A 24,581-nucleotide genomic window follows, 5' to 3' on the forward strand; every position below is an offset into this window, starting at 1 on the left:
GCCATGATGTCCTTTAGGGATATGGCTTGTTCTGTTTCTAGCATGGGGTTCGACTGTTCGTGGTCCGTTTGTGCGTTTGCTGCGGCCGTGGTGAATTGATCTATCCTACTTTGGCTGGTCCCTCTTTTTGTTTTGTCCTTCCCCGTAGTGGCCGGCATGGTTTGTGGCGTTTAAACGGTACCGTCCGGGGCAGATGTTTCGTTGGGCAGCGTCGTTCGGGTGCGGTCCGCTGGACACTGTAGTAGGGTTTAATACGCAGTTGGGTCTGTACGGTGTCCAAAGCCGCGGCCACCAATCATCGGTGTCTCGCCGTGAGTAGGTGTGCCGTGAGGTAGTTTCACCTCGTATTCCGTTGTCGACGGTTCTCGGGCAGCGGGAATGGGCGAGGATGTAGATCGGTCCCACGGGGTCCCTGTGCCCCAAAATGGCGGGTTCCCGCTTTCCCTTTATCCCCCTCTCCGTACCGCAGGATAGAGGTGGTAGTCGTCCGGTGACGGGCAGGGGTCCCCTCAGGAGTTTAGTGGTCGCTCCGGTGGCATCTGCAGGCCGCGGCCGCATGTGCGGGAATATTGGTGCGAGGCCGTGTGCCTACTATCACTGACTGTCAACGCCGTGTCCAGGGGCGTATCCCTTCCGTTTCACGATTTATCCTCGAAGTTAGGATCCTTCGTTTGCCGTGCGGTCCGGCCCGGCTTCGACCCCGTCGGCCGCCGGTGTTCAGGCAAAATTCAGTAGTGCTTGTTGGTGACCACGGCACCCTTTGTTCATCCGCGGTTCGCGGCGGCCATCTTGCGAGCTCCGCGGCGCGTCCGCTCGCTTTCAGAAATATCTTACTAAGTGGGTTCCGCGGCACCGCTTTCCTCCAGGAACCGGTCGGGACATTCAGCAGAGGTTCCCACGTCGAATAGGCGCTTTTTGGTTGTGCAGGAAGCAGGATTGTTTCAGGATACGGCTAGCGGCCCGGGAGCGAAGCGATCTCACGTCCTCATCGCTCGGCTGTTGGCCACGCCCCCTGTGAGCGCATACTTGATGCCGGGACATTTAAAGCACGGAACAAGCTGGCAGGAGAGGGACACTGGCTGGCAGAATCTTGTCTAGAGGTGAGGGCATGGTACGTCGCAGGATGACAGCCAGGCTTTGGCTTTACGCTTGAAGGCTGGGAAGGAGGTTTCAGCTCTCATGGGGTTCGGTAGCTAGTTCCATAGCTTGGCTGCTAGGACTGGGAAACTGCGTCCACCGGATCTTTGGAGGTTAAAGCTTGGGATGTCAAGGCAGTTAGTTTGGGCACTTCTGAGTGGTCTGGAGGAGATGTGTCGTGTAAATCTGCTGGCTAGGTAGCTGGGGGCTTGGTTAGCGAGGCTTTTGTGTGTGAGCGCCAATGCTTTGAGAGAAATTCTTAGGGGAACTGATAGCCACTGTAGATTCCGTCTGGCGTCTGAAATGTGAAGGTTTCTCGGGATGTTGTGAGCCGAACCGATAGCATTGTTTTGGAGTTTTTTTAGATTGCATTGGTTGTTGCCCAGGTGCAGGGCGTTGCAGTAATCGATTTTGGATAGGACCAGAGTCCTGGCTAGTGTGGTACAGTTGGATGATGAGAGGAAGGGGCGGCATGCTGAGATGAGCCTGCATGTGTACGCTGCTGCAGATGATACTGCATTTGTTTGTCTAGTAAGAGAGAGTGTGGAGTCGATGTAAATACCAAGTGTTTTGGTATCCTTAGCGACTTTAATCATGTTGCCATCGATGATGAAGGTTCTCAGACTTTTCGTCGTTTAAACACAACTCATGCGGAGCCATCTAGGCTTGAATGACTTGGTAGATAGGGTTGATGACTAGGGAGTCAGATTTGTGGTCTCCTGTGATAGGAATCAGTGTTTGGGTGTCATCGGCGTAGTTGGTATACGTGACGCCCAGTGAATCTAAAATGTCAAAGTGGGGTTTTGTGAAGACATTGTAGAGTGTCGGGGATACACATGATCTTTGAGGGACTCCACAGGTGACAGGGGAGGGATCAGCAGTGGCGGTAGGAGAGAAGACTCATGGATCTATTGTCGAGGAAGGAAGTGATCCAGACCGTGGCTTTATCTAAGAAGTGGGCAGCAGTTTTAAGGTGGCGGCATAATATTTGGTGGTTTACTAGATCAAAAGCAGCAGAGAGATCTAGAAGGAGTAGTAGGGCCAATTTACCCTTGTCCTTTAGGTCTTCAATCTGGGTTTTAAGATCTAGAAGAGCAGTTTCAGTGCTGTAGCGTGGTCGGAATCTGGATTGCCTAAGTCCTAGGAGGTTGTTGCTTTCCAGATACTCTTGGATCTGCAGGTATGCTGCACGATCAAGGATTTTAAGAAGCAAAGGGACAGTGGTGATTGGCCGGTTTTTAGTAGGTATGTTGGCATCCAGAGTGGTTTTTTTTAAGAGTGGAATGACCCATGACCCAAGCATCCTTGAGGTTGTTTGGTACGATCCCCGAACTGAAGAAAGTGTTTATAAGTGTGGTGATGAGGGGGGCTAGGTTATGAGCGGCCTCCTTGATAATGGGGGCAGGGCAGAGGTCCCCCTGGCAGTTGGAAGGTTTGAGGGTGTTAATGATATGTTCAACTTCCGTGATGGCGAGGGGTGAAAAGTTAAATGGTTGCAGTGTTTCAGCGTGGGTAGTGGGGTTATCCATGGCAATATTCTGTAGGGGAATGGTGGGCTGCAGACTGTTTTTTTTCCCATTAATTTTGGTTTGAAGTGTGGCAATCTTACCCAAGAGGGCCTTTTGAATGCTGGCACACCAGGAGCTGTCTTAAGAGCCGGTGTCAGGCGAGGTGGCAGGGCATTCCAGTTCCTTAAGGATTTTAAATAATTCCTTAGTGTTGGATTGGGCTTGCTCGATGCGTTTATGGTAAGATTCCTTTTTGGCAGAGAATATGGCTTCTTTATAATTTAAGGCTGCTAGGGCAACACTTGCCTTAATAACTTCTGTTGGGTGGCTCTTCCAGCGTGATTCGAGGATCCTTTTTTCCTTGCGAAGGGGTTCTCAACTGTGGCGTAAACCAGGAGTTGATGTGAACCCGAGGTTTAGGTTTACGTAACTTAGTGGGTGCAATGAGATAGAGTGCTTTCAGCATGGTTTGATTGTACGTGTCAACCAGGACTGTGGGATCAGAGCATGAAGAGGAAAGATCATTAAGGGCCCGGAGGATGAGTGGGAGTAGTTTGGCGCAGGTAATATTGCGCTTATTTCTTGTGGTAATAGCTGGTGCAATGTAAGTAAGATTTTAGTGGGGATGCTAAAGGTGATGAGGTGATGGTCGGTCCATGTGCATGGTTGATTAGAGTTGACCGTGGTGTCACAGTTGAGGTCTGCTATCCAGTCAAGGGTCCTGCCCGTGGAGTGGGTAGGAGAGATAATACGTTGAGTGAAGCCTAGATTGAGTCAAATGTTGTTGATTTCGTGGGCAGGTGCATCATTAGGGTCAAGGTGGCCTAGATTAAAGTCACCTAGTACAATGATTTGGGACTTAGATTTGGTGTTGACAGTGAGGACGTGGGAAAGGTCTTCGGCAAAGGTAGAGAGTGGTCCAGGAGGCCTATATATGATGTGGAGTGTAACAGTCTGGTTAGGGATGATGGCTAGTTTAGCTGTAAGTAGTTCAGCTGATGTGATTTGGCAAGGAGCAGCGGATAATCGGAGATTAAGCGAGGTTTTGTGGATGATAGCCACGCCGCCTCCTTTAGATTGATCAGTGTTGCGATCACATCTGATGATGGTGTAGCCTTCCGGTATGGCTAAAGAGAGGAGGGGTCCTGAGGCAGCGTACAATACGATCATAAACAATGGGGCCAGCCCACCTCATATCATGTTTTTATTCGAAGATATAACGTTAAACTGTCTCTGTTCCGTAGGTGCCATTTTAAAGGGGAAAATTGCTTGGGCCAAGTGCAAAAATTAAAATAACGATGAAAAATGTGTCAAAGTGAGACATTACGAGGAAAAAATAAAGTAACCAGCAGGGAGCCAGGAGCAACTGTTCACATTATGAAATAAAGGCAGAATCACCCTTTAACTGTTCCAACCATTCTATGCCCATTTTGGGGTCAGAAGTAGTCTTTTCGCCATCAGGAAGACCCAGGGTCAGCACATTGGTTTTGTTCAAGTGAGCTTTGATGTTCAGTAGCTTGGCCAAATCATTAGCCTGCTTGAAGGATCTTCTTATCAGCAGAGTTTCCCTGGGATAGTCTGGATACAGGGAAATCGGGCTTCCCTTGTAGCTAGCACTGCCCTTCATTCTAGCTGCTTTCATGAAATTTTCTTTTGTCCTGAAGTTTACAAAAGTAATCAGAATGTGCCTGGCTCTGGGGCCTAATTTCTTCCCAACTCTGAAAGCATGATCATTATCATTCATAGTGATAGAGCCAAAATTAAAGCAGTCCTTAAAAACATGCATCACAAAGGGGGGTCAGGCTTTCACTTTTGGATTCTGCCATTTCTTCTATCGCAACAAGTCTTATTTTCATGAACCACTGATTCCAGCCCTTCTGGACTTCGTGGTCCATGATGTACCGCAACATCAGATCGGTAATTCTCCCAACATGGCCGACAGCACGGAAACTCTGCTCTCTAGTGTTTACGCGCAACGTTCTGCTTCCTAGAAAATAGGCATGCCCCCGCGGCTCTGCGCGTCTCAACGCAACTGTTTCGAGTTGCTCGGCGAGTGCATCAATTCCGTCTATTAGTGCTAATTTCCAGTCTCCTACCTTTTTCTCCTTCCTGGAATCCCCATCCGTTTCCTGCCTTGCTTCTGCCAGGCGATTCTCCTTTTATCCCGGACTCCGTTTCGTGCTCGGTGCCGTGGGCCCCCCGGCACTCTCTGAGTATTGGACGCCCGCTTCCTTCCCTTCCTGGATTCTGTCGCCGTAACCCTCCTGGATACTGAACGCAACCCTGCTTAATGCAGTCGGCACCCCTCACACTAGAACCCGAAGACTCACATCCTTCCCTGTACAAGTCTCAATGAGTGAGGAAGGAGCTCCCAAGAAGACTGCAATCAAGGACAAACAGGTGAGAAGGAAGGAAGGGTGTGACACTTATGTTTTACCTCTCAGCTTTAAATCCAGTTCAAGGTATTTCTCCTTCTCCTTCTGAAGCTCATCTTTAAGGTTGTTGTAAGCTCTGAAGCTTCCGGCAATGTCACTGCTCATGGAAATTGAGGATTCTTACCTATCTGAGACCCTGTTATCCAGCTGAGACACCTTTGGGTTGAGATCAGCCATAGAGGCCTTCACTTCACCGACATCTTGAGCTACCTGTAGCAGGAGAGTATAAATGCCTTGAGAATTGGGGGTATCACTCATCTACAAAATTTTCTTAGGCTTCTTAGGGATAGGGTTTTTGCATATTCAATCTTTTTCTTTGAGTTCATTATCTACAATGATATATCTTCAAGGAAGAGAGTCCAGGAACTGCAGGATTAGGTTGTTTCTTCAGAGGCCAGCATACTCTCTAAATCTCATCCATTGTTGTTCCATATTTATTGGGCTGTTTGTAGTAAATGAGTTCATTGCTTTGGTGAATATGCTATATAAATCTACATAAAAAACAAATGCAAATAATAACATGAAGCCGTGGATTTGGAGTGTGAGAATCACACAAATTCCAGTTTTGATATCTGTTATTAGTGTAACTGAAATTATTATGCTGCGGTGTTAGAATGTGTTAGCTTTCCAAATCTAGTGTCATACATTTGTTCCGCACTTTGGAAAACATCAACATAAAAACAGATACAAAGGCTAATATTATAAAGTATTTGGAGTGAATGTTAGAATCACACAGAACCAAATGTGTATACTTTTTGGTGAATGAGTCCTAGAAGGTAATGGAGATTTTCTAAGTGCAGTGAACAGGTATTATTTAAATAGGGCGGCTATCTCTCACAATGCTTTTTCACGAAGGTTGAAGTACTTATCACTATCATCCTCCTATCACAGTGATGATTACTTCTTTTTTTTTTGTTGTTTTATTTTGTACAATTGTTTGGTTCTTTATATACCCCAGCAAGCAAACAAGATGCTTTAAAGCACTTTGGTTGAAAGTGGGGGCGAGGGAGGAAAAAGGAAAGGGGGAAACAGCAGGATCCAAACACACAGGTATCGTAATATCTGCCACAATAAAAACACTGTTAAGGACGGTGCACTTCAACCTCTGCAGGTGTATACTATGTATATTGATTGCCATCACTGAAGTTAAGCATGTCTAAGGTAAGGATTATACATTGAAATTAAGCATGTCAAAGGTAAGGATTATATTGAAGTTAAGCATATCTAAGGTAAGGACTATATCATTGAAGTTAAGCATGTCTAGGGTAAGGATTATATTGAAGTTAAGCATGTATAAAGTAAGGATTATATTGAAGTTAAGCATGTCTATGGTAAGGATTATATTTAAGATAAGCATGTCTAAGGTAAGGATAATGTTGTGGTTAAGCATGTCTAAGGTAAGGATTATATAATTGAAGTTAAGCATGTCTAAAGTAAGGATTATATCATTGAAGTTAAGCATGTCTAAAGTAAGGATTATATCAGTGAAGTTAAGCATGTCTAAAGTAAGGATTATATCATTGAAATTAAGCATGTATAAAGTAAGGATTATATTGAAGTTAAGCATGTCTAAGGTAAAGATTATTTCATTGAAGTTAAGCATGTCTAAGGTAAAGATTATTTCATTGAAGTTAAGCATGTCTAAGGTAAAGATTATTTCATTGAAGTTAAGCATGTCTAAGGTAAAGATTATTTCATTGAAGTTAAGCATGTCTAAAGTAAAGATTATTTCATTGAAGTTAAGCATGTCTAAGGTAAAGATTATTTCATTGAAGTTAAGCATGTCTAAAGTAAAGATTATTTCATTGAAGTTAAGCATGTCTAAAATAAAGATTATTTCATTGAAGTTAAGCATGTCTAAAGTAAGGATTATAATTATGATGCTTATAATGAAGAAGATGGCGGCCACACAGGGATTTCTGGCAGACAGGGGGCATTCTAAGGAAGAATATTTAGACACTAAAGGTATGTTTTTAGGGCCCGCCCAAGGAGAATGCCTCAGTACTCTTGCTTCCTTATCTAATGAGGAAATGCATTCCAGGGTAGGGTGGCCATTTTCTGGGTTATCTGCCTTTTTTTCTTAACAATGTGTATAATGCCACATTTTGAATAGTGTGATCGTACTTTAGTTGTAGGTCATAGGGAAGTATAGCTTCTATGTAGACCATCTACAAATTGGCGAATGAGTTACAAACCTTTGCACAGAAAAGTCCTTGTCAAATCCTTTGCTAGAATGGGGAGTTGCAGGAGACGGGGCATCTTAAAGTGAAGTATATATCTGCTGATCTTCCTTACCTCCATATTTGCTTAATCGCCTACATCCTTCACATGCAGCTAGATGACGGACATGTGCTCTGTAGCTCTCCAGATGTTTTGAACTACAAACCCCATCAGGGATGAGAGTTGTAGCCTAAAACATCTGTCAAACCAAAGGTTCAGACCCTTGACCTAAGTATTTACTAGGTGGGTATCGCGCTTTCATAAGAAAAAGATCTCTTACTTTGATAGCTCTTGTGTTGCATTCAGAACTTTGCAAGAGAAATGTGATTCATAGAGATGAAATGTGCATTTTATTATGTTCATTGCTACAGTAATTGTCCCAAAACAATTCATCCCATGCGTTTCTTTTGTGTGATATTTTAGTGCTCTGCTCGCTGTAGTACTACTTCCCAGAGGAAGGTTACGCGCTGCGTGGATTTGCTGCCGGACCGGAATTATTATGCCAAAGGATTACGATCGGTATTTTACAAGAAGTGCCCTGTGCGGCCTCTTCCACGAATGCGTAAATGCAGACACAAGGGATGTTTACAGGCAGCCACGTGGAAAGTGGGAAAATGGAGCAAGGTGAGTAAACGTACTTAATCTTGAAGTGTCTGTGTTTCTGACTCATACATATAACTGAGCCTTCAATGTATGTATAGTGTTATTTATGGTGACTGCCTTATATTGTTGCAGATAACGCCACATTTCTTAACAAGTTATGTCATGTTAACCGTTATTTATACTGTGTTGTCGTCCTACGGCACCTCTCTTTATCCAAGAAGTGGTGTATTGACTGTCGCCGGTGTGCCCCTCTGGCCCAGTGAGCCCCCCAAGCATACAGAACACACGCAACACAGTGTTCTCTGTCCGGGCTCCATGGTCGCACTGGCGATCCGTAGCATGCCCTGTTTATTGAGTCACTCCACTGCATGTGTGCCCTTAAAGGGGCAGGCACCACACCTGCTAGGGTGTCTCCAGGTCTTAGTTTGTGGGTAAAACGGAAGAGAGTAATGCGGGGAGGGAGATAGAGATGGGAAGGTTAGATGAAAAGACAAACCAGTTCAGCTGGAACGGTGGTAGGGAGAATGTTTGTAATAGTAGGGAACTGCTATTCTTAGCTGTGATTAGTTAAAGATACGCGTGGGCGAAAGTCTCAAGGCCGCACAGCTTGTGTTGAAGCAAAGCTGTTAATAATATGCCAGCTTCTAGACTAGACGATGCATGGGCCTAGCTGGATATGCTGGTTCTAGACCAGATGATGCGTGGTCCTAGCTGGATATGCTGGTTCTAGACCAGACGATGCCTGAACCTAGCTGGATATGCTGGTTCTAGACCAGACGATGCCTGATCCTAGCTGGATATGCTGGTTCTAGACCAGACGATGCCTGATCTTAGCTGGATATGCTGTTTCTAGACCAGATGATGCGTGGTCCTAGCTGGATATGCTGGTTCTAGACCAGACGATACCTGATCTCAGCTGGATATGCTGGTTCTAGACCAGACGATGCGTGGTCACAGCTGGATATGCTGGTTATAGACCACACGATGCATGATCCCAGCTGGATATGCTGGTTCTAGACCAGACGATGCGTGGTCACAGCTGGATATGCTGGTTCTAGACCAGACGATGCGTGGTCCTAGCTGGATATGCTGGTTCTAGACCAGCCGATGTGTGATCCTAGCTGGATATGCTGGTTCTAGACCAGACGATGCCTGGTCCTAGCTGGATATGCTGGTTCAAGACCAGAAGATGCGTGGTCCTAGCTGGATATGCTGGTTCTAGACCAGACGATGCGTGATCCTAGCTGGATGTCCTAGCTGGATATGCTGTTTCTAGACTAGACGATGCGTGATCCTAGCTGGATATGCTGGTTCTAGACCAGACGATGCCTGATCCTAGCTGGAGCTGGATATGCTGGTTCTAGACCAGACGATGCCTGATCCAAGCTGGATATGCTGTGTGCTTCCATAATGGGATTTCCATGTGCTCAAGCGGGCCCTGGTAGTGTGGAGGCGCGTGTGCATGGGCAAAACGAGTGCATATGAAGGACTGCTTTTATTAATTTAATGACCAGGTGTAGGTAGTGTATATATAATTAAACAGTTGTGCAATGTCAAACTCATACATACATATACAAATCTAGGGCAGAATTGTATATATGTGTATACATATTTTAAAACTTTAGTTAAGACAGAGTTAAAATGATCTGATTTATCACAAAATAAAAACCATGAAATTCAGCAGGTGTGGGAAGTGGTGATCGTCTTAACTCTGAGTCCCCCCCAGAGATACCCCCCTCAGTGTAATTATTTAGCTCATTGTTGATCCCTGCTGTGGTTGCATGCATGTGCTCATGGACTGGGCAACGGGCAACATTGCCTAGTTAAGCACACGTCATCATGCCACATCGTTACCCACATACAATGCCCATGCCAGTTTTATATTACACTCAGAAAATGATGTAGCAGACTCAATTGCCCACTGAAAACTGGTACCCATCATTTACAAGCTGCCATCCAAAACGGTGATAGCAGCTCCAACAGTGCAATGCCAGTTTAACATTCCTCTACAGACATTGCCATGCCAGCTCCAACAGTGCAATGCCAGTTTAACATTCCTCTACAGACATTGCCTTGCCAGCTCCAACAGTGCAATGCCAGTTTAACATTCCTCTATAGACATTGCCATGCCAGCTCCAACAGTACAATGCCAGTTTAACATTCCTCTACAAACATTGCCGTGCCAGCTTACACTCTGCAATGCTATTGTCACTCCGACCCAGTTAAACACATTGCCATGCATTTTTGCTATTCCCAAGAACGGCCTAGCCAGTTGCGATTGCCTCAGAAAGTATTATGCAACTTTGCTCACAGGCAACTGCCATGCCAGTTTCACATTTGTGTGTGCACATTTCGTGTTGTCCAATGACAGCTTCACATTGCACCAAGATTATTGTGCATTGCAACTTTCGGGCTGTCTGCATTGGCGCATCCTAGTCTTTGTAGCTTCACACCTTCCAGTATATTGATGAAGTGTTTATTAACATGCCAATGTCATCCTCCAAACGGAGCCGTGTGGTCAGTAAGTTAAACATACTGCTACCTAGTTTTGAATATATATGTCTTATTGGTTATTGTTCAAGAAAAATAACACCTGCTTACACTTTCTGTACAGTGCTCGGTTACGTGTGGAGTTGGAAAGATGGAAAGACGAGTAGAATGTAAGACTGATCGCGGCGTGTCCAGTGACATGTGTCTACCACACCTTATGCCAAAAACAAAAACACTTTGCCATGCAGAAGAATGTAAGTGTGCACGATCAATAATTATACACTGAAGTCTGCTTTACATACACATCACCTGTATTCAAATATCTGTGCAAAAGGCATTCAGCTGTCCTGAGCACCGCCGCCTTTACCTGAATTGCAGAGTCTGTCTTCTGAAATGCATGCAGCATAGTCCATCAGGGTGGTTTGCTAATGCATTGCTTCCATGCAAGTCTCCTAAAGATTTCTGGGATACTATCATAAACACTCAATGGGCCTCATTACGATTGTGGCGGTAAGGCAACAACGGCGTCGGTAGTGTTACCGGCGCCATTGTTACCAGGCCGCCACATTATGAGTTCTGCTCCCGGGTGCTGCTCTGCACGCCTGGTCACCCGCGAGCAGAACAGGATGGTAGCAACAGTACCATTATGAACGGTACCGCTGCTACCATCCTCCCCATTCCCATTGAGCCCTGGGTCCCGCGCAAGGGCCTGCCGAGGTCGGAATGGCCCGGTAATTCCCCTTTCGCGGGAGCCAGAGCCAGACCCGAGTTTGGGGGTAGCCATGCCGGTATAAACGGCCTGGTTACCTCCAACCTCGTAATGAAGCCCAGTATATTTTGGATGGGCTCAAGAGTACTGCTTACTTTCTGTGGAACTTTGATGTCATCCAAAAAGCAGTGCCTTGAAACAGTGCCACGCGGCGGTTCTTAGGTTGCAACCATAAGAAACTCAGATGTTTCATGCTTTTGCAGCATACTTTGGTACAGTGCCCATATGCCCGCTGCTAGGTAGATTTCCCAGAACATACAGGGTTATCACCTGCAAGGTCAAAAATATTAGGAAGCCTACTTAGAAAACATTGCAGCGTGCAAACAGAAGCAAAGCTATCATGCAGTTGTCCCACTGCACTCCTCTACCGCCTTGTGTGTCTACATAGCATCAGAAACGGTATAGGACAGACCGGGGGCCCGATAGTGTCCTCTCTTTATTATAATTACTTAAAAACATAGATTTGTAACCATTAGTGACATTCCGAGGTCACAAAGGCATGCTTTTAGGGAGTGAGCTGAAATCCCAGGCTATTTGGGAGAAAAGCTGACCATGGATACCCAGCATTCTGAAGTAGTGGGACATTCTCGGCTGTGTATAGTTTGGAAGCATTCAGAAAAAGCCAGGAAGGAAAAGCATGTGGCAGGTCTAATGCACGTGCTGCATTCTGGGGGAACAATCTTTGCAAGAGCAGCCTTTGCTCAGCTTGAAGATTGGATAGAGGGGAAGGGTTCCATAAGTCACCTGCGATCAGGAACCCAAGCCTGAATCAACGCCATCGATCAATGTTTGAGACTTAAGCTCCAAGTAGCGAAATAAACATAGCCTTTGATTGGGTGCCCCGGGCAAAGCTTTGAAACCCCTTACTTGAATTGGGAATTCCCACCCCTATACTATGTGCTATTGTATTCTTATATAGTAGTGATAAAGCTCCAACTCCGTGGGGGTTAGGTGGAGAAAGATCACAGCCACTTGAAATACCGAAAGGAGTGTGACAAGGCTGCGTGCTAGCACCTAAAGACTTCTTCCTGCTTATTATCCAGGTAATAGTCAAACAGCTGCCCCTAGCTACTGGTGCTAGCACCTAAAGACTTCTCCCTGCTCATTATCCAGGTAATAGTCAAACAGCTGCCCCTAGCTAATGGTGCTCGCCCCTAAACTCTTCGCTCTGCTCATTAACCAGGCAATAGTCAAACTGCTGTCCCTAGCTACTGGTGCTCGTACATAAACTCTTCTGGCTGCTCATTAACCAGGTAATATTCAAACTGCTGTCCCTAGCTATGGTGCTCGTACATAAACTCTTCTGGCTGCTCATTAACCAGGTAATAGTCAAACTGCTGTCCCTAGTTAATGGTGCTCGCCCCTAAACTCTTCTCCCTGCTCATTAACCAGGTAATAGTCAAACTGATGTCCCTAGTTACTGGTGCTCGCCCCTAAACTCTTCTGCCTGTCCATTAACCAGGCAATAGTCAAACTGATGTCCCTAGCCACTGGTGCTCGTACATAAGCTCTTCTGGCTGCTCATTAACCAGGTAATATTCAAACTGCTGTCCCTAGCCACTGGTGCTCGTACATAAACTCTTCTGGCTGCTCATTAACCAGGTAATATTCAAACTGCTGTCCCTAGCCACTGGTGCTCGTACATAAACTCTTCTGGCTGCTCATTAACCAGGTAATAGTCAAACTGCTGTCCCTAGTTAATGGTGCTCACCCCTAAACTCTTCTCCCTGCTCATTAACCAGGTAATAGTCAAACTGCTGTCCCTAGCTACTGGTGCTCGCCCCTAAACTCTTCTGCCTGTCCATTAACCAGGTAATAGTCAAACTGCTGTCCCTAGCTACTGGTGCTCGCCCCTAAACTCTTCTGCCTGTCCATTAACCAGGTAATAGTCAAACTGCTGTCCCTAGCTACTGGTGCTCGCCCCTAAACTCTTCTGCCTGTTCATTAACCAGGTAATAGTCAAACTGCTGTCCCTAGTTAATGGTGCTCGCCCCTAAACTCTTCTCCCTGCTCATTAACCAGGTAATAGTCAAACCGATGTCCCTAGTTAATGGTGCTCGTACATAAACTCTTCTGGATGCTCATTAACCAGGTAATAGTCAAACTGCTGTCCCTAGCTACTGGTGCTCGCCCCTAAACTCTTCTCCCTGCTCATTAACCAGGTAATAGTCAAACTGATGTCCCTAGTTAATGGTGCTCATACATAAACTCTTCTGGCTGCTCATTAACCAGGTAATATTCAAACTGCTGTCCCTAGCTACTGGTGCTCGCCCCTAAACTCTTCTGCCTGTCCATTAACCAGGCAATAGTCAAACTGCTGTCCCTAGCTACTGGTGCTCGTACATAAACTCTTCTGGCTGCTCACTAATCAGGTAATATTCAAACTGCTGTCCCTAGCTACTGGTGCTCGTACATAAACTCTTCTGGCTGCTCATTAACCAGGTAATAGTCAAACTGCTGTCCCTAGTTAATGGTGCTCGCCCCTAAACTCTTCTCCCTGCTCATTAACCAGGTAATAGTCAAACTGCTGTCCCTAGCTACTGGTGCTCGCCCCTAAACTCTTCTGCCTGTCCATTAACCAGGTAATAGTCAAACTGCTGTCCCTAGCTACTGGTGCTCGCCCCTAAACTCTTCTGCCTGTCCATTAACCAGGTAATAGTCAAACTGCTGTCCCTAGCTACTGGTGCTCGCCCCTAAACTCTTATGCCTGTTCATTAACCAGGTAATAGTCAAACTGCTGTCCCTAGTTAATGGTGCTCGCCCCTAAACTCTTCTCCCTGCTCATTAACCAGGTAATAGTCAAACCGATGTCGCTAGTTAATGGTGCTCGTACATAAACTCTTCTGGATGCTCATTAACCAGGTAATAGTCAAATTGCTGTCCCTAGCTACTGGTGCTCGCCCCTAAACTCTTCTCCCTGCTCATTAACCAGGTAATAGTCAAACTGATGTCCCTAGTTAATGGTGCTCGTACATAAACTCTTCTGGCTACTCATTAACCAGGTAATAGTCAAACTGCTGTCCCTAGTTAATGGTGCTCGCCCCTAATTATTCGGCCTGTTCATTAACTAGGTAATAGTCAAACTGCTGTCCCTAGTTAATGGTGCTCACCCCTAAACTCTTCTCCCTACTCATTAACCAGGTAATAGTCAAACTGCTGTCCCTAGCTACTGGTGCGCGTACATAAACTCTTCTGGCTGCTCATTAACCAGGTAATAGTCAAACTGCTGTCCCTAGCTACTGGTGCTCGCCCCTAAATTCATCTGCCTGCTCATTAACCAGGTAATAGTCAAACTGCTGTCCCTAGCTACTGGTGCGCGTACATAAACTCTTCTGGCTGCTCATTAACCAGGTAATAGTCAAACTGATGTCCCTAGCTACTGGTGCTCGCCCCTAATTATTTGGCCTGTTCATTAACCAGGTAATAGTCAAACTGATGTCCCTAGCTACTGGTGCTCGTATGTAAACTCTTCTGCCTGTCCATTAACCAGGTAATAGTCAAAGTTCTGTCCCTGCCTTACTGACGCACCAACGTTGGGTCCACCAAACATCCTGTGTTAATGTTAGGAGACGATGTGTTTGGAATCTACTCCATCCAGACCTTTGACTATCATAGTGAATGGACTGTCTTCCACTCTATGCTTGAGAATTAATAGTTAATTTCTTTAAAAATATGGTAGGTTTCAAGGGATGTAGGTATGAAAACCTTAAATCGCCTCTTCAGACTATGTTTTGTTAAGTAAATGAAGAAGTTGATTTGTAAAGCTTCCACCATGGACTGATCCACTGAAGAGAAGGATATTTTCTGGACTTTCAGAATTTGCTAAGATCGCTTTAGTTTCTTACATCAGGAAGGGGAGATTTCCATATTTAACCTTGCCAGACATATAGATGCTTGCTTTCTATAGGCTTACATTTAATGATTGTGCTGACAATCATGTTTCCAGAGGATAAACCAGCAACGCGAACGCGAGAGACGCCGGAGGGCTTGTATGAAAGGGATTGGACCCTGAAAAATAAGGAACAGAAACTAACGAATAAGGACTTTAAATGATACTATGCTGTGAAGCCCTGATTTGAAAAAGGCTTTCGGTAGCCGAAACACGTGTCATCACTAGGGGCAGAAAAATTAAAATAAAATATTGCACTTAAAAACAAGGCGCTTTCCTTGATCTCTGAATTTGTATAAACTTTGTTTCACTTCCGAGGTGGCTTTATAGACCTCCTACCACCCAACTCAGATGGGATGCGTCTATCTAACAATACCAGGAACTCTTAAAACTATTCAACCTTATATCAACAAAAGTGTCGCCTACCAGAGTAGTCCCTTAAAGGAGTCTAACTACAATTATAAGGATATATTTTGGAATTTCAGAATTTGCTCAGATCGCTTTAGTTTCTTACATCAGGAAAGGGAGATTTCCATATTTAATCTTGCCAGACATATAGGCGGTTGCTTTCTATAGTCTTACATTTAATGATTGTGCTGACAATCAACTTTCCAGAGGATAAACCAAATATTTGAGCTGGTAAAGGATGAACACATTAAATCAGTAAAGAGGTAGATTATACTGTAGGACTTTATGCAACAGGAGCATGATATGATATGATAAGACATTTATAATGTGCCTGTACACAAGTGTTTCTACGCACATCAAGACACGGAAGGGAAGACAGAAGGAGGACAAAACAAACGATTTTACCAGGCCTTGTGTCATTCAGATCGTGCAAGTGCGAAGGGGAGGGAGGAGGAGAAGTGCTGGGAAAGAGTACAATGGTAACGTGGTAAGTGCTGCCACGTAGGTGGCTCATAAGTGTAGGGAGTCAGGGGACTGTAGGGTTGGAGATACAGCTCGTAAGTGGTTGGGAGGACCGGAGGCAGTGCAAGGGACAACTGTTCATGCAGGAGCCTAGTCTCGTAGGTTCAGTGGGTGGCCAGGTAACCAGTTAGTGCAGCAGACAGGAGCATCAGCACGGGGAGAGAGAGAGAGAAAGCAGAAGTGAAAAGGAAGGACTTGAGTTACTTCCGGAACCTCAGGTGGACCTGCTCAAGTTCTAGAGAGGCAGGGAGGCTCTTCTAGAGGGGGGGCCCAGCCGAGGACAGAGATCTACCCCCCACTCTCATCCTGGAAAAGATCCTGACCCCCAGAGAGTTGGATGACCAGAGGGCTCGAGAAGGAAGATGCTTAGGAAGAGAGTTGGATGTATTGTGGTCCCTGGCCCCAGAATGTCTTGTGAACTATGCAGAGGGTCTTTAACTTTATACTTATAGCCACAGTGAGCCACTGGAGAGATGTCAGGGCTGGAGAGATACAATCCCTGGGTTTGAGGCCCAGGACAAGTCTTGCATGTCCTGTTCTAGATTAGTTGCAAAAGACGAAGAATAGAGGCAGGCAGATTTAGAAGGAGGCTGTTGCAGTAGTTCGGCCTAGAGAGAACCAGAGCTCTGGAGACAGTGAGCTTCTGGGGGAAAGTGAGAAAAGGAGGAATACCTCTGAGGAGGTTCAGCTGATACAGTGACTTCTTAGAGATGTAAGAGATGTGAGGAGAGAAGCAGGGGCTGGGGTCAAAGATGGCACCATGATTCTTTGTCTCACAGGAGAGTGCAGATAGAGGGCCCAGGAGAGCGGCCAGAGTGGAAAAGGGAAAGTGGAAGCAGGAGTCCCAATGAGAAGGATCTCAGTCTTACTGGCATTAAGGCAGAGATTGTTGGAGGCACACCATTCCTGAATTGCAGACAGACAGTCAGGTATGAGCGAGAGAGCAGAAGATGCTGAGGGGAGCCTGAAGGGGATCTGAGTGTCATCCGCATAACACTGAAAGTTAGAACAGAAGGTAGAAATGAGATGGGCCAGAGGTGCCAGGTAGTGGTTGAAGAGACAGGGAGAGAGGTTAGACCCTTAGGGAGCACCACATGTAGAGAGAGGGGTGGTAGAGAGAAATGACCCATGTTGGACCTGGGAGGGTCTATCGAGAGAAAGGAGGTCAACCAGGCTAGAGCCTGACTAGTGATGCCCAGGTTCTCACAGAGACAACTGATTAGGATGGCGTGGCGGACCATATCAAAAGGAGAGGATATATCAAGGAGAATGATGACAGAAGGAAGCTTAAAGTTGAGATTAGAGAGAAAGTCTTCACAGGTGTTCAGGAGAGCAGTTTCCTGCTTTTTGCCTCTCTGAAGCCAGACACTGGTTGTGGAGACAACCAACAAATTCAGTATGGAGAATAAGCTGGGAGATGGGCAGCTTTTCCAGGAGTTTGCCAAAGAAAGGAGTATTGGAGATCGGCGCTAGTTTGCCAGAGAGGAAGGATCGGCAGAGTGCTACTTAAGGAGAGGGTGCATAAGGGGGTAAGGGAAGGTTCCAGTAGCATAAGTCTGATTGCAGAAATCGGCCAGGGCTGGAGCGATGGTGTCAGTGTGGTATTTGATTGTCCTGGAGGAGCAGGGGACCACCTGCTTTGACAAGACTTTCATAGATCGGACTTGTCTAGAAACATCATCGGGAGTGAAGGAGAAAGGAGGAGGAGAGATGGCTGGAGAGGGGCCTGAAGTGGTGGAGGGAGAGGAAGAGGAGGTAGAGGAAGAGGACTTTAAACTTGTATTTCCTCATGGTGCCAAAGAGAGATCAGCATGAGAAGTATATATGAAAATTGTATGAATGTAAAACATCATGCCAATATAGAAAATTAAAAAGATAACATTTGTGATTGAATTTCCATTGATATCTTCCAAGCGAACAACAGAACTTAAAATCATTCACAATCATTAAAAAGAAAGAAGCTGCATAACATTGTTTCAAATCTAAAATAGAAAGAAGAGGTAGAATTTCTTTTAAAATATGCCCATTGTGCTAGTGGTGGCAAAATACCTATACTGGGCATGGAATGCAAGATTACATTTCTCAATAAGCCATGCCAGTTGATTTGGGCCGATAAGGAAGTATAAGGGCAGTGCGATCTATTCTATTCCCTTCCATGAGCTATAGTTTTGTTTAAAGACACAAGCAGCAAATTCGATGCTGTAAATGATTTTAAATAAGGGGTTGTAAGTTATTTCTTCCCTTGGGTACTCCAGACATTGTTGAATAGTCATTTACCCAGCCATTGTATATTATATAAGCATTGTATCTGTTATTTGGTGATATGTTGATGAAAATTGATGTATGTGTGTTATGGCATTCCTTTTTAGGGCATTCTTGACATATGCATGTTATCTGCTATTTCATGAAATGGTGATGAATTTGTATGTATTGTATAATTGTTTTTTACTTTATGGCTAAAGCCGAATAACGTATGATTGATTGATTGTATATCTAGGTTGAGCATATCAGTGACCCAAGAACAATTTTGGTTATTACAAATACAGGCAGGAGGGTTTTCTTTATACCACTTCCTCCTATTCTCATGCAGGGGGAAACTAGTCGAGTCTCATGCAAGTAATTAAAATCCTGGCTTGATAGATAATCCTGAATATGGAAAAGAAATGCTAATTGTCCAATGATATTTTGGTGCTGATACAATATAAGATTTAGAAGACATCTTACTCATGCCGCCATTTAATTAAGTTTTCATCATCAACTTCCAGTGCCTTCCATTCAACCGAGCCCTTCTACGACTGTAATCAAAGATACAATAATTAATCAGGTCTGCAAGACCTCATTACCCCACTGTCTTGACACATCACTTAATTCCCTTTGAACCATCAAGAGCTATAACACGATGTAATAGATTCAGGGGTAAAATCACTTTATCGTTCCTCCAACTTACTAACCACAATAAAACAGAGTCCAATACTACATAATAAGTCATTGGTCTGTAGTTTGGTTTTGGATAGACCAGTTCTTTAGCTGTCGATGTATGTATGCCTAAGAATGACTTTGCACATTTTACTTCCACGGAATCTAGGGGCTTTATTGTTCTGTGCACCCAAACACCAGTGCTCCTTGACTCTTAATGCTGGCACTACTGATTGTCCTCCAGGGTTACCATACAAAGTTAAAATACCCCCATTTGTTTGATTGTAAAGAAACTAACATGGCCTTTCAAGTAAAATTATTGACAAGTGAAGACTCAAATAATCAACATTAGCCATCTTGCCTAATTCAAACCTATTGAAAAATAAATCTATTTTTAGAAGCTCTATGACCTGGAATAATGAAGATCTTAGATTTGATCTGGTTAATCACTAATCTACGTTCCATAATAACATTTCTATAATCATCTATCAAGGTTTGTAGAGCAGCAGGTGTTCTAGCAACTAAAACAGTATTGTCTGCGTACATCAGAAATGGAATCAGATTACCCTTCATATGTGGTACATCAACTGTTCTTAGAACAAGAGCCTTACTGAGGCCATTAACATATACATTAAAATGTGAATGCGGCATCACAGAGCCATTTTTATCCCATCCAAAATATTAAGTGGCATAGTACATTCACCATTCCCACCAATGAAAAGAGATGCTGTGATTTTCAAATTAAGTCGCATAATCAAACTTATCAGACTTGGGTGAATACCTACATTAATTCAAGTGGACAAACTTCAAGAAAGGCACACTCTATCCCATAGGAATAAATACATTGTTAGAGTGGAAGTTAGTGTGCGGTTATAGCGGCACAGTCTCTCAATAAAAACTAGTTAAAAAATAAAATAGTTTAGTGAGGGTCATTAAATGATATTTATTTTCCATGAAGTCCAGATGATAACTGATAGAAGGCTTGAGGGACGTTTTATTATTGGTCCATGTTCATTAAGGATACACTTAGCTCCAGCCTCGACAGATTGTTCCATTATTTCTACAATGAGGGCAATGCACAAAAATCCCTTTTAAAACTATATGGGCTTTTGAGATTTACAATTGCAGATTTCTGTAAATTGGCCCAAACAAAATCGCAGGTCTGCAAAATTACATAGACATAAAGTCAGTAGTTGCAGTGTCTCAATCTTAAAATATGAAGTATGCCTGTGACGTTTCTGCGCTTGAATTCTTCTTTAAAAAAGAATGTAAATGATATCAACGAGATCCTACAAAATGAGAAAACGTGTAATTGACAACAACTCTATTATGGGAATGACAGTCAGGCAAATGAATGTACAGGGAAACAAATCTAGATAGATAAAAAAAACTCATTAGTGGGGGTGTAGCCCACATGCATTGCAATTATGCAAAAGGTTGGATTGGTTAGGGACAGTCAAAAAAAATAAGGTGGAAAAGAAACAGAAATAGAAGTATACATTAAAATAATGGAAAATAATTTGAACACCCCTCCACTTGTGACTCGGACGTTAACTGTAGAGTCCATTGACACACTACAATGAGTCGATCCCAGCATAGAGGACGAAAAGCAGGACGAAAGAGCCATACATCACATAACAAAGATCAAGCAATAACTACGCTCTTTAAAAAGACATTGGGTGTGAAAAAGTAAAATTGACCTACAAAGAAAAATGTGTTAAATACAGCCTTGGTGCTGTTAATCTTGCTCTGTATTTATTGTAATTGTTTTTTTTTTACTAAGGTGAACGATTTACCAGCTGCAAAGACCTACAGATAAAGAAGCGACTAAGGAAGGATGGTGAATTCCTACTGAATATTAAGGGCCAATCTGTAAAGGTATTTGTATATATAAGCAGATCCTGCATGTATTTACAATTGGACTTTCATAAAATGCTAAGGCTACTGGCAATCAAAACAAGTGACTACCACTTAACGGGGTTGCCCAAGCTGTAATGGAGGCACGTGACATGCAACGCTCTGCTTGATGCTGTTGAGACAATGGGTGATAAACATGAAACTGGTTTTAAATCTGCTGCATCCCCAATTAATGCAGCACATTTACTATGCGAACCCTATGCAGCCATTACTATGAAATCTACATAATCCAACATTGATTTTTTATTTTAGAAATGTCCATGCAGAGGTTTTCTCTGTTTTAGATTCTAAAATGTTTCAGGCTAGTCCTTAGAAACAAAACCAGGTGGATTGAAAAGAGAGGAAGTAAGACCATTGCAAATTCTGCCAATATCGAGTTGGAACATCATTATTGCACCCAGCTGGTCCACCGTCCAGAAGAATCCTTTACATTAACAATGTAGGTATAGGAGAGCTATCTATGTAGGTGTAAAGGAGCAGGCGTGTATGTCCCAGATAGACTCCACCCCCTCACCTCCATCATACTAGATGAACATCAGGATGACACTGTGTATGACACTAGGTATCATCCCAATACCACATTGAGTGTATGAGAGACATTATGCACTCAGACAACTGTATTGAATGTACCCTCGTACTGAGGTGGTAGCAGGAGATTTGCAGACACCACTGAATAGCGAGGAACTGTAAAGAAGATCTGACAGGGTCAAAGTGATGTCATAAGGAGATGATACAATGATGCACTGAAACGATATAAGAATACTTAAAGAATGAAGATGTAACTAAAAAAACAAGAGTTAACATACGTAGAAGTAAAAAGAGAGACCATATATTCAAAGAAGACTAGTAACCAGATGAGCAGGGAATGTATATACGCAGAAACGCAAGGTAGATGAGAAATATAGACGTTTGCTGCAGTAGAAAACATAACACGGGTAAAGCGGCCATGTTGAAAAGATAGACGCCGGTTCTCAATAATAGTAAACAAAGAGCTCGAAGGAGAAAGACCAGAGCTGTAGAGCTGACAGAGGCTGGAAATACAAATGTGTAAATGAACAAAGAATCGCAGCTGGCCGGTGATCAAGGATGCCACAGCGAGAAGCTACTGAAGGGCTCAAGGGGAGTCAACGGGGATAAGTAATCTATGCAGGACATATTTCTCTTAGATTATGTAAATGAGCAAACATTTATGAGTGCCAAGTATTGACAATAAAAGATGCAAAAATGCCTATCTGAGACGGAGCAACCAGAGGCCGAAGAGGTTAATGACACCTGAGATAATTGAATCAAATAGCTCTAAATAAAAGGTGAAATGGACAAAATCGTGGTCTCTTCACAAGTGGTGCAAGACCAGAAAACAAGGCCTATTCATAAGCCCTGGTTGAAGATAACGATGTACCTTAACTCCCATTAAAGTTCCAGAGAATAGACGATCCATCAACGTCAAGTACAAAGGAGAGGCCTTTGCTGAAGGCTTGGCTGATGAGAGAGGGTAGACTAATTGGGCAAGTAGGCAGTAGTCTGATGTTGTTCTCTGCACCTAAGTTTCGCTTTTCCTACGTGCTGCTAATGAGCCGAGCATCCAAGCTTGGGATAGGATGCCAACCTAACATGAGGGCCTATGCAACGATGAGCACACAATGTTGCATGAGCCAATCTGCTACTGTTATGCTGCTATAATCTGTATTATACGTAGTTGAAGGAAAGTTCAAGGCTTGACTACCAGAGGATGGGCAACTAATAAAGTTACTAACACTTTTAGACTCTATAATTACACATGTTCCCCTAACCAATCCCTGAACCCGATAGATTTCATTACTTGCCATGTAGGATGATTTCATAGCTGACGCACATTGAGGTATAAAGCCTTTGTGTAACCAATCTGTATTGTGAGTGTGTGGACTACAATTTGTTGTTTGCCAGATTCCTCTACTTTATTGAACAGATAATAAAGTAGTACTTTTCCATATTCTTTGAGTCTGTCCGGTCATTTGGGTCCAAGACTGTTTATTATGGTAATCCAATTCTCTGCAGAGACACGCCCAAAATGTCCTACTGCACATCGGTGTGTAAGGGGAGATGTTTAGTTAGAGATGTCAACAATAGTGCAGGATTTAGGCATAACAAGACCTATCAAACATATAAATCTAGGTACCTCCAACCCTAACAAGTGCGCTCAGGTGGGTGTGGTGGGCCACTGTAGGTGGTGACATCTCAAGTCAAGTTCTTGTGTCAAAAATAAAAGAAAGACTCATTGCAATGAGCCCCAGATTCCTGTTCTTTCTCTGATTACTTTTGTTCGTGGTTGGCTCTGGCTGTGTCTAGTGATTCCTATGTCTTACAGTTCATGTTGCGTGCGATTCCTTGATTCCCTATCTCAAATAACTATTCACACCCAGGGAAGGGCGCTCAGCCAATCAGGTGGCTGGCAAGACGGGCAGAAAATACCACAAGCCACAAATCCACAAACAAATTTTGACTTGTGCTGAAATCCGGGGAATGGGGTCTGGTGTCCAAGTGTCATGTAGCCACTAATGTCCAGAGGGTCCCAACAGGAAACTATGTAACATTTGGTGCAGATTATTGATACAGCATACTAACTGGCCATTCCAAGAACAGAACAAAGTGATGTGATGTATGTGGGTGCAGGCGTTGATGGAAGTGCATCCACTTTGGACGGGTCAGGACTCCTGGCATCTTTAGTGAAACTGTATCGATAAAATATGAATGTCAACTTGTTGAATTAACGCAGATGAGCATTTTACCATGGTCATCTCTCCTTAATACTGGTTTACTTGGGTACGCGCATGGCCTGGTTCTAGCCTCTACATGTTGATGTACGCGATATGGGATTCATCAGTAGTGCTGAGATACATGCTTCGCTGTGCTGTCCGTGTGTAGTTTGATCTGAGATCCTTTTGAGCTTACCGAGGCCTTTGGAGAGAGGTGAAATGATGCTCTAGGAGAGGACCTACAGAACACGCGCTTTGAGGATTGCCTCTGATCCTGCATCGGATGTTAATCACAGCATTAAGCTGGAGCACGGTGCTGCTGTCCACATCTGGGGTAGGAAGGTGTTGTTTGAATGGAAGGTTCAAGACCTCCACACCACCAGGTGTCTCCAAGTGCCTCCCAAAACCATGCAGATGGAATACCCTGACATCAGCATTTTCAGAGCTCCCTGGTAACAGCCCAGTGATGTGACCAAGCTGAGGCCTAGTGACATTAGCACCAGCCGCCCTGGAGTCCCTGGGGAAAGAGACTGGCAAAGAAAAGAAGAAAACTCAACATTCCTTACCCGTTACGGAAGAACAAGATGGAGAATCCTACCTACATGTTACCACTTGCAGCTTATTTCAAACTCTTCCATTCTCCAAATGGACTGCATATTAAAATAGACCTACCACTCAAAGGGGGTTTAAAAACTAAGATAGCTCTTTCAGCACATGATCAAGCATTCTTACCATGTCCCTGGCCCTCAGTCTATTTCTGTTTAAAACCGTACTTCACATCATGATATACTATGGTTGCCCATTGAATTCCATCCTCCTCCTCTCCCAACCTTTCTTCATCTGTCTTGACCCTCTCACTCACCCGGCAGACTCTTGTACTAGGCTTTCTCCATTGGAGAATCTCAAAAAGAGTGAGGCCCATCAGGGCACGAGGTTCAAGACAATACGTGGCTATCTGGCATTGAGCATTGTACTCCCAGTCACCCCCAAATCCTAGAGCCATCTCCCCACTCTCAAGCAAAGTGTGATTGAACA

At 44.1% G+C, this 24,581-nt stretch overlaps 1 protein-coding gene across 1 annotated transcript in view; it reads left to right on the forward strand.

The window, feature by feature from the left end:
- ADAMTS20 (ADAM metallopeptidase with thrombospondin type 1 motif 20) overlaps nucleotides 1–24,581 on the forward strand; it is a 779,002-nt gene that overhangs the window by 735,156 nt on the left and 19,265 nt on the right. Inside the window, exons 32-34 of the mRNA XM_069628019.1 lie at nucleotides 7,724–7,924; nucleotides 10,518–10,647; nucleotides 20,681–20,775. Coding sequence (XP_069484120.1) covers nucleotides 7,724–7,924; nucleotides 10,518–10,647; nucleotides 20,681–20,775 — 426 coding nt within the window. The remainder of the gene's footprint in view (nucleotides 1–7,723; nucleotides 7,925–10,517; nucleotides 10,648–20,680; nucleotides 20,776–24,581) is intronic.

Source organism: Ambystoma mexicanum, chromosome 12 (genome assembly GCF_040938575.1).
Source record: "Ambystoma mexicanum isolate Mex_15411 chromosome 12, UKY_AmexF1_1, whole genome shotgun sequence".
Taxonomy (NCBI): Eukaryota; Metazoa; Chordata; class Amphibia; order Caudata; family Ambystomatidae; genus Ambystoma; species Ambystoma mexicanum.